General features: G+C 44.8%; 1 protein-coding gene across 1 annotated transcript; it reads left to right on the plus strand.

Annotated features, from left to right (window-relative positions):
• Positions 1-2106: 2106 nt before the first annotated feature.
• mief1 (mitochondrial elongation factor 1) lies at positions 2107-10628 on the plus strand. The gene is made up of 5 exons (XM_079521712.1): positions 2107-2242; positions 4851-5019; positions 5754-5934; positions 7189-7451; positions 8097-10628. The coding sequence occupies exons 2-5, from the start codon at positions 4873-4875 to the stop codon at positions 8934-8936; spliced, it is 1431 nt and encodes a 476-aa protein (XP_079377838.1). The 5' UTR covers positions 2107-2242; positions 4851-4872; the 3' UTR covers positions 8937-10628.
• Positions 10629-11029: the final 401 nt, after the last annotated feature.

The raw sequence follows: 11029 nt of genomic DNA on the forward strand, positions 1-11029 counted from the left end.
ACAGTGGGGACCAGGGGTTAACATCAACATGTCTGCACATGGACAAGTGTGTGCGACGTGCGTGGCATTTGTTTTTGGTTAGAATGTGTACACTATATGTTACGGAGACTTTCAACGTTATCTAGTTTATCTGACAAGTCACCTGTTGTTACGAAGCCTTTCCACACATCGATTCTTCATCACCTGAATCTCCGTATATGGAGCGGACCGACATCATCAGCTAGATCTACCATAATGGAACTACACATCTACGTCTGACATCATGTATGGAGCTGAACCCCACGGACATCATCATCATCTGGATCTCCATAATACATGATCCATATGTGAAGACGCATCACTCTGACATCACCAGGATGACTCGACCAGTTCAGCGGTTCATAAGAAAATGAGCTCAGAAAACCTCCTAAAGTATAACACAGCGTTCCCCATTTTTGAGTGGTGTAAACCACTCCTACAACTGGCTTTGTTAGTTTACGTGTCTGTCTGTCTGTCTGTCTGTTCGTACCAAAAAATGAGCATGGTTGCTATGGTCACCCAGTTCACACGGGTGTGATTTCATTACGTCAGACATTACGTCAGACCACAGCTGATCAGTCTATATAAGACCTTACACCACTCAGTTCACACGGGTGTGATTTTTCTTTGTTAAACAACACATTAAAACCGCCACCGTCCGTCACCCCCTAGTGGGTGTTCGCGCACCACAAGGGGTGCACGCAACAGTTTGGAAACCCCTGGTCTAACAGATTCCAACCAACGCACTCGGTCAGGAATCTCCCAGCAATCTCAACTCCCCAGAATCTTACTTTCAAGACCTTCATATCCAACAACGCTCCCCTGCAGTGCAGATACCCAGCAGTACTCTTCTCAGCACAAGTCACAGGACACAGACCTCTTCGAGACTCTACCTTCAAGACCTTTGACCTTCAGTAGAGGATCGTGATCAAGCACACCTCAACCCACACGAGCCAAGGTATCTGGCTATAACAACCCAGATACCGATCTTCCCAACCACACGTGTTAGACATCCCGGTTTAAGTTCTATTTGGACCCCAGTGGGGTCACCCCACTGCGGCGGGTCCTAATACTAGCCATTGAATATGAGTCCTTTCGTTTAGTAGTATTTAACACTTACACCTAATTTTCCTAAATATTTAAATAATTGGTTTGAATTATTTCGGTGACTACCGCAACTCTTGAAACTAACCAATGGGTGGGGCAGAGTGAATGAGCACAGGGTTGACATGTTCATAATAATATAAAGCTACTACGATGTTTCCACCACAACTAATGGACAAGACAAGTTAAATGAGTTTGGGAACAGATGTCATGGCACAAAAGACATAGTAGCAGCTACAACTATGCAGTGATAGTGAAGAAAGGGAACTTGTAAAGACCCCTTTCTGACAAACCACATCATTTCCAGCAGATGGAGAACTGAGGAAAATAAATTTGTGTACCATTCATAGAACTTGGATAGAGCTCATTATTCTACTGTAAGTTTTTGTCTTATCGGCAAGAACTGAACATGGTGATGAAAGATAACTTCATTAATCATTAATTCATTATACATTCCCAGCTGAATATAACTGAGGAAAAAGGAAAAAAAACTAAATAACTGAAATTTGATGTGCATTACACTTTTTGCCTTATTCTCTTTGCATTATTTGAATTTGCGGTCTATAACAAGATGGAAAGGCAGGGGCTAAATAGATGTCATGCCCACAATGAGACTGTTGAGGCCCTTCTGTTCTAACCTTGAATTAGCCCCCCTTTAAAATGTGTAGCACACACAGGCTTAAGACTGTAGACACTATATGGCACATTACGAGTCCATTTGTTTATATCAAAAGCTGGCATGCAGCTGGCATGCAGTTCTGTCCCCAACTGCAGTCAATGATCAGAATAATAAAATAATAATAAAAGTAATTATTTGATGCTAAATGAATATGCCTCTAACCTCTTTCTTGCCACTATGCAGGTGCCAGCGTGCCCCCACCTCATGCACGATCCCTGATGGGCGGTTGGTCACACAGTGCGGTGCTGGAGCTGTACAGAGCGTTGCTCCGTGCAGGGAGGCACCTTCAGTACACGGACCGTAACTACTACCGCTGCGCCGTGGCCCGCGAGTTCCGCCGCTGCCAGCCCCTGAAGGCGCCCGGAGACAAGGAGGACGCGCTGAAGAGGGGCCAGTTTTTCCTCAACAGCCGGCTGGGCGGGCTGATGTAGCAGCATTTCGGTAGGTTTCAATAAATTGTGTGTATAATAATCAATTAATAGTCGGAGTAGCCAATTCAATTCAATCCAAAGGAGCTTTATTGGCATGAGAAAACATGTGTTTACAACATTGCCAATGCAAGTGTCAAAATATAAAAAACGTTGAAAATGGGGAAATCATCTGCCACACATTTGAGTGTTGGCAAGAAAGTCACAAGTTGCTAGGACTCCGACCTATCTTATATAAACACACACCACTATGGAATAACCCTCTAGTACCAGAAAATATAAGATATGGCATTATTGCAAACTGGAAAGAAAAAGGACTCACAGAACTAGGTGATCTTTGCAATAAAGAGATATTTGCTGACTTTACTTTCATAAAAGACCGGTATCAGTTACCCGGAACACACTTTTTTAAATGTTTACAAATAAGGAGCTGGGTGAAGGCCAACACGGATAAGAATTTTCCTACCATTAAAGAAACCCCCATAGAAAAGGCTATATGGAATGCAAAATCACAAAAAGGATTAATTTCAGAACTATATACTACTATGAATGGTGAAATAAAACATAATTCCGAACAGCACAAACAGAAATGGGAAAATGATGTTGGATATCAATATACGTTGAAAGAATGGGAAGATCTGTTACAGAGCTCACAGAAGACTGGTCAATACTAAACATAGACTTACACAATTCAAAATACTCCATCGTGTGTATTACACACCACAGAGGATGCATCGATTCAGCCCCAACACACCACCTACATGTCCACGATGCCGCAGAGATAATGGGGACCTCATACATATGTTTTGGAAGTGCACACACTTAAATAGCTTTTGGAATAATATCTACAAATATACATCTGAGATATTACAAAAAGAGGTGCCACCAGACCCCAGAATTTCAATACTGGGAGATGTTGAGATGCTCAAGGAATTTAAGGATGAGAGGAGATCGATACTCTTAATAATGACAGCAGCAAAAAAATGTATATTAACCAACTGGAAAGCATCTCAACCGCCCACACTCAAACAATGGTGGAGAGAATTGTTATCATACAGCACATCAGAAAAAACTATGTACAACGTTAAAGGGAAACCAATGGAATTTGACAGAATATGGGGGAACATTATTAATAATATAAGAAATATTGAGGGGCGACTACCATAACAAACTGACTATGATGAACTTGTAGATTGATGAACTGATAAACTCACTAAGAAAATAATAAAATAGGATCCTCTTGGCAGAGTCTATCGAAGTCTATCCTGAAGCTGTCTTTCTCTTTATTCTTAATCTCCTTTGGCTGGTGTGTATATTTATATATGTACTCGTTATCTTTTGTTGTTGCAGTAATTATTGTTATTATCCAATACCTATCATGTGAGGAAACGGAGTATGCAGTGTACAAAGACGTGACAGAGAAAGAGGACAATGATGTATTTGTATTTATGCTGGGGGGGGAAGGTGTGGGGAAATGAAATGTTTTGTTCTTTAAAATGTTAAAAACCAAATAAAAATATATTAAAAAGAAAAAAGAAAATCATTTAAAACATGTAAGGGGTCAGAAGAGATACTCTTTGCCAGTCGAAGCATGCTCTTGGTCTGGACTTCTTTAAAGGAATGTAACACGACCTCAACAGGCCTACCAAATGTGCAGTAGGTCTAGCGGTCTACTTGGTACAGATAGTAGTCCTTGGTCGTCACTGGTGGTCACTTATAGTAACCTGATTGAATTACTAAACGTATTTATGCTAGTGCTATCTTGGATCGATTTAGTGCTGAATCAATTTAGGTTGCAAAGTGCTGTCACAACAGTGTGTGTAACGAATATGGAGATATTTGGCCTTACAAGTACAACCCAGATATCTCCAGGGATTTAGACATCTCAGTTAAGTTCTTACCGGACGGCGGACACCACTGCGGCGGGTTCTAAACTCGGACAACCAGTCCACATTGAGTAGTATTTTATATTGTGGGTAAAAAGGTCCTTTGTATAACTAAACAAAATAAAAATCACACTTGTGAGTGGTGCCTTTCATCCCAATGATGATGTCAACATGATGTCCAATCGTATGAGCACATCCCGTGCTCAGAACGGACAGACGGACAAGACAAAAATCACACCGGCGGCGGTGGCTCAGGGGTAGAGTTTCCGGATGGTAACCACAAGGTCGCCAGTTCGAACCCGGGCTCCCCCAGAGTTAGTGTCGAAGTGTCCTTGAGCAAGACACTGAACCCCAAATTGCTCCTGATGTGCTGGTTGTTACCTTGCATGGTTTCTGCCGCCATCGGTGTATGAATGTGTGTGTGAATGGGTGAATGTAATGCACAATCTATGTAAAGCGCCTTGGGCACTATGTAAATGCACCATTTACCATTTACACCCCTGTGAAGTGAGGGGCGTTCTTATCATCATACATCATCTCATGAACAACATCTCATGGACAACTGAATTTATGTGATTGGTTAGCCGATTTGCTCATCTACATATAACTAATTTTCCCTTCATCGTCTGGCAAATATGAGACAACAGCTGTATATAGGAGGCCCTCAAAGAAATGCATAAGCAACGACATTCCTGCCCTTTCCTTACGTCTTGTTCTGTCTGTCTGCCTGTTTAGCTTCTCCGTCTTAAGACAAAGGATGGCAGGGGTGAATGGAGACCGCAAAGGGAAGAAAGACGACAATGGGATCGGCACAGCGATCGACTTCATGCTCTCCAATGCCAAGCTGGTGCTCGGGGTTGGAGGAGCAGCCATGCTTGGCATCGCAACACTAGCAGTTAAACGAGTAAGTGGAGACAAAGACCTCTGTGGAGTAGAGTTAGGAATCTGTGTAGTCGGGGAATATTATCAGAATACTGTCAAATCTGGGAAGACATTTCTTACCAAGAATTTTCTTCACCAATGTGTTTTGTAAAGGTGTCTACTAACATATCCGACATTGGTTTCTATTCAACCACCCTAGGGGATTTTTTGACAGCTGCTGAAAGTTGGGGTACCGTCAACAACCAATATAAGGTCAAATAAATTTCATTATGCTTTAAGTAGCATGTGACCTGTCAAACTAGGGTGTTTTCATGATTCTGAATCCATTCCAAGCATTAGTATTGCACGAAAAACACTCCTTGGGCTAAAAACGGTAAAAAATGTGCTGACCTCATCACATTTGGCTATGACGGAATTTAGCCCAAGGAGTGTTTTGTGCAAAACTAATGCTTGGAATGGGTTCAGAATCATGAAACCCCCCTAGTCACATGCTACTTAAAGTATAATGAAATTTAGAACATTTTGCCATATATTGGTTGTTGATGGTACCCCTTTCAGCAGCTGTCAAAAAGTCCCCTAGGGTTGTTGAATAGAAACCAATGTGGGATATGTTAGTAGACAGTAGACACACTTACCAACACATTTGTGAAGAAAACTCTTGGTAAGAAATGTACTCCCAGATTGGATTAATATCCCCTGACTAGTAGTGTGAGAACGTAAGCGTTAAATGAACACATGCTGTGTCACTGTCTGTAGATGTACGACAATGCCGTGAGCGCTCCCACCAGCCCCACCAAGATGGAGCCGCCAGGTAGACGTAGCTGGGAGGAGCCTAGCTGGATGGGTTCATCGCCGCGGGTGTTGAGCCATGACATGAAATCTACAGTCAGCAGGTCGCTACAGTCTCTGCCCACCTCCTCGCATGCCTTCGAACCAAGTAAGGACGCCATTTAACCTCATTACAAGTTTTTATGACTTAGGGCGGACTCGTACATCTGCGTCAGATGCGTCGGACGTGGCGGCTTCCTTGTTCACTTCCATTTATATGTAGGGATGCACTGAATATTCGGCCACCAAAACTATTCGTCCGGATAGTGGCAAAAATGCATATTCGGTTTTCGGTTCGGTTGATTTTTAGAGCCGAAACCGAAGTCAAAGAACCGGGGTTACCTTTCGTAACCTACTGTTTGGTTGTGATGTATGTAATCGTGTATTTGCCATTATCATGTAGCTCTACAACAAAGGTACGGCCATGACAGCAACGGTACAAAAACTGTTTAAAAAAATATATATATATAATATTAATCATATTCAGCTATTAGGTTTTTGGCCACCTGTTTCCTATATTCGGTATTTGGTTTCGGCCAAGAATTTCCCATTTGCGGCATCTCTAATTATGATGGAAAAAAAGTGTTTGTACGTACATTATAGTTTAATTCTTTGCATACCATTAACTGCTTTGTCATTATAACTATTTGTTCCATTTTGTTTTTTTAATCTGTTGACAGACATCCTGTTTGATGGATTATTGTTCTTCCTCTACAGTGGGTGTTGACTCTGTAGCATCTGTAGTTTCTGTAGTTGTAGGTGATCCTTGTAGCCCCACATAATGGAGCTGTTGAGTTCAATTAGTTCCACACTAGAAGGGCTTTTGTGTCTGTTAGTCAATTGACTCTGAATTTTACCCATAGTCCCCTAAAACGTGCATTTGTGCTGGGAACACTTGATACTAGATATGATACTGACAGTCCTCTCCTTGCCACTCTGGAAATTATGAAAAGAAATGGCATTAAATAGGACCTTGTAAAAGGGGAAAGAAACTCTAGGCAGGGTAAAACACGATGCCAGGTTGTATAGTGGTACGCTGACGTAAGCAACACAGTGGCAGCTAATACATTTATGCTAGTCTATGCTTGCACATTGGCGCACCCATGGTTCTGGACACACCTAAATCCAACACACCCATTGTTAATTGTATTGGCTGCAGCTGCTTTACTTACTAACCTGCAATGTTTTGTTCTTTGTCTGGTTTTTTAACCTGAATTGGAAAACCTACAAAATCAGACTAGGGTTTCATGTGCCTTTTAAGCCATGACCTGGTCTCAGTTCTAAATGGGCTAAGAGGGCCTCGCCACCCACAAGACACGAGCCTCACAGTCTTTGTGTTCCTCTGAATGTTCTCCTGTACCAGACTGTATGAGGCGGGCGGCCGCGGGCCGAGCCAGCGGCGCCAGTCAGACGGACATGCTGCGGGCCCGAATGCGTTTGTCGCTGCAGGAGCACCTGTGGGGCTTTTACCAGGAGAAGGTGAACATCCCCGCCGAGGAGCAGGCCACGGCCAGGCGGGCCGCCATAGACATCTGCGCCGAGCTCCGGATCTTTCTCCACGCCAAACTGCCCGACATGCCCCTCAGGGAGATGTACCTGAGTGGCAGCCTGTATGACGACCTGCAGGTAGTGGAATGAATGGAAAACGTGTTCTCTCGTAGCGTGGGCAGTTATAGTCCAGGGCAGCCAAAGCAAAGCAAAGTTCTTTGTTTACCCAGGGTGAATGGACTAAGCTCGAGATGCTTGTTTACAGCCAGACCCTGCTCATAGAACATTTCATGGTAGGGGTTCAATGTCTTGCTCAAGGGCACTTCAGCGGTGGTAATTTTAACGTACCGGTCCGGGGATTCGAACTGGCGACCTTCCGATAACAAGACCGCTCCGCAAACCATTCGGCCACCGCTGCCCTTAGGGATATTTCGTGCTAATTTTGCCTCTATGCTCCACTGTAAACCATTCTCCTCTGTATGGATGGGGCGACAATGGCTCAGGGGTAGAGTGGCCAGTAGAACAGTATGGGAACCGAGAGGTTCCCAGTTCGTTCCTGGGCTCCCCCAGAGTTAGTTTCCAAGTGTCCTTGAGCAAGGCTCTGAACCCCTAATTGCTCCTGGTGTGCAGTTTGGTGCCTTGCATGGTTTCCCCCGCCATCGTGTATGAATGTGTGTTTGAATCACCTGATCTATGTAAAGCGCCTTGGATAAAGGCGCTTATATAAATGCACCATTTACCTCTCCTTTTTTTTAATCTTCTCTCTGCCGCCATCTCTCCCAGGTGGTGACTGCAGACCATGCCCAGCTGATGGTGCCTATGATCCTGGAGAAGAACCTGTGGTCGTCCGTCCCCGGGGAGGACACCATCATGAACGTGCCGGGTTTCTGGCTCGTGCGCCGGGAGAACCTCGAGTACTTCCCCCGCGGCAGCAGCTACTGGGACCGCTGCATGGTCGGCGGCTACCTCTCCCCCAAGTCCGTCCTGGAGGTGTTCGATAAGCTGGTGGCCGGCTCCATCAACTGGCCGGCGATCGGAAGCGTCCTGGACTACATCATCCGGCCCGTGGTCCCCTCGGAGACGCTCACGCTGGAGGTCCAGTACGAGACAGACCGAAAGCTGTACGTGGACTTCCTGCCGCTGCTCGTGATGGAGGACGGCACCTCGCTGATCGCCAAGCCCCACCGACTGGCCGCCGAGCGGCACGAGAACCTGTGGCGGCAGAGCTTCCGCGTGTCGGAGACGGCGCGCCTCCGCGCCTTGGACCAGGAGGACGGCGGCTGCCGCTGCACGTGCCTGAAGCTGGCCAAGGCCGTGTGCAAGCTCAACCCGGCGCTCCAGCGGCTCAACGCCAGCCAGCTCACCAACACCATTTTGCTGCTGAGCGAAAAGGAAGGCGACTGGACCCACGAGGCGCTGGCCGACCGCTTCCTCCAGCTGTTGCGCGCGCTAGTCGGACACCTAGAGGCCGGGAGGCTGCCCTGTGCCCTCAACCCCAGAGTCAACCTTTTCTGCGAGCTCACGGAACTGGAGGTGGATGAGCTAGGGTACACCCTCTACTGTGCCCTCTCTGACCCAGAGGGGCTGCTAAGGACTGCTGTGCCGGAACAAGCCACACCCTGAGGACCCTCAGTCTAATGGGACTCTGTGTGAGCCTGTGAGGTGAATCTCCATAGTTAAAAAAAGAAAAGAAAAAAAGGAGCTTTCAAGTCGCCACACAGTTCTCTCTGCCGCACATAATGGCTGCTACTGTTGTAGTGGGCGCGCCGGTCTCTGTGTCATAATGAGGTTCCTGTGACCGCAACATCTGCATCGGAATCCTAACCCATGTCTACTGGATCGACTGAACGTTTTAATTTTGTTTTATTCCCATCATGTGAGAAAGTGTAAGGCATCCAGTAACTGGCACTTAGCGTGTTAGAACAACAGTTGTCTGTTAGTCTTGGCAAGCAATCCATAAAATACTCGACACGAGTATCCCTTCAACCTCAAATTAAGACCTAACCTAAATGCCCATAGCACCTCACAACAAAGCCATTCTAATAATGGGAACAGCAGTGTATATACTGCTTCTTAAGCACTCTAGTGGAACGGGATAGACTGCTGAATACCACATTGGTTGATGGATGAACAGCAAAAGGGAATGATATGAGAAAATGACATGCAATGCTAATTTATGCTTGAATAAAACACTGGGTAATTGTATTTATTCTGCTGGGCAGTCCTCTGCTTATTGCATGCATTGTAGCTGGGCAGATGTGTAATACGGTACAGCGGCATGGTGGTTCTGGTGCATACTGCCTAGTATACCCTAGCCCTGGTCCAGTGCTTACAGCGAGTCTCTCTCTGACGCCCTGTGGAAGTCCCTTCCGCAGCCCTCTGGTCACATTCTCACTCCCGTGCGTGGGTTTTCAAATACCAGCAAATAAACAAAACGATGTAACTAGTACTCACCGAAACAAAGCCTGCTAGACCTTGGTAAAAGTCTATTCTCGTAGCTGGGAAGCGTCTCAGGTCCCCAGCTTCTCTAAAATGCACTATTTGAATCATTAAATAAAATAAATCCAACCAGATCGGCGCAGACAAAACCCAGAAATGCCGGAAATTCAGGGTACATTGCGTTATTAAAATGGCACAAAGTGCATTTTAGAGAGAAGCTGGGGACCTGAGACGCTTCCCAGCTACGATAATAGACTTTTACCAAGGTCTAGCAGGCTTTGTTTCGGTGAGTAGTTACGTCGTTTTGTTTATTTGCTGGTATTTGAAAACCCGCGCACGGGAGTGAGAATGTGACCAGAGGGCTGCGGAAGGGACTTCCACAGGGCGTCAGAGAGAGACTCGCTGTAAGCACTGGACCAGGGCTAAGTATACCCCATAAATATGGTTTTGAGATGGGGTCTTCTGATGGATTGAGATGGGGTCTTCTGATGGATTTTGAGGACTGTTCTTCTCCATCGGCCCAAAAGTCAATGGATGTAATGTAATGTGAGCGTGTGTGTGTTTAAACTGCGACCCCAAAGCAAATAAATTATACATATAATGGACTTGACATTCTTGTGATGAAAAGAAATGCTATCTATAAGACAACTGCCATATTCTCATCTGATTTTCATAAGAAAAGAAAAGCTTACTCTACTGAGTAAAGCACTGTTTTTGATAATGGCTCCTTATTATGGAACTTGTGTAACACAACTTAAAAGGTATAATATCACTGTGTTCAAGATGTGTGCGTTCGTTGTGTCTTTCCAGGGTAGCAAACTATTATTGGGTTTAATTTTACATTACATTCAGAGACTAGAGTTGATTTTCTTTTGTCTGGAATGTACAGCTTGCATGACAAGGAAATCAATCGGGTGAATAATTATTCACACAGGAGTTGTATGTGATGTGATGTCTTTTTCGGTGTCTTAACATCTGGTCCCACATAACGAAGTAGTTGAATTATATCTGCCCCCCCCCAAAAAAATGAATGATACCGTACAAACTAAAGCTTGTATTTGGTTGGCTTAAGCCTAGGAAATCCCTCCACAGTCCACAGTAACATTTTTAACATTACAACTGGAACAGATATGATTTGGAAAGTCTTATCTAACTTGTACAATCTATGCAAAATGTTCCTCTAGAGACTTTGGTCTCTAGATATTGACAAGCATAGCCATTGATTCTTCTTGGAAGTTGGAACTGCCATTATCTTGCTGACATTTCATTTTCTGATG

Source organism: Electrona antarctica (assembly GCF_951216825.1).
Source record: "Electrona antarctica genome assembly, chromosome: 14".
Classification (NCBI taxonomy): domain Eukaryota; kingdom Metazoa; phylum Chordata; class Actinopteri; order Myctophiformes; family Myctophidae; genus Electrona; species Electrona antarctica.

Coding starts and splice junctions, on each gene's coding strand:
- mief1 (XM_079521712.1), top strand. CDS start 4,873: ATGGCAGGGGTGAATGGAGACCGCAAAGGGAAGAAAGACGACAATGGG. Junction 5,020..5,753: donor CAACACTAGCAGTTAAACGA/GTAAGTGGAGAC, acceptor CACTGTCTGTAG/ATGTACGACAATGCCGTGAG. Junction 5,935..7,188: donor CTCGCATGCCTTCGAACCAA/GTAAGGACGCCA, acceptor CTCCTGTACCAG/ACTGTATGAGGCGGGCGGCC.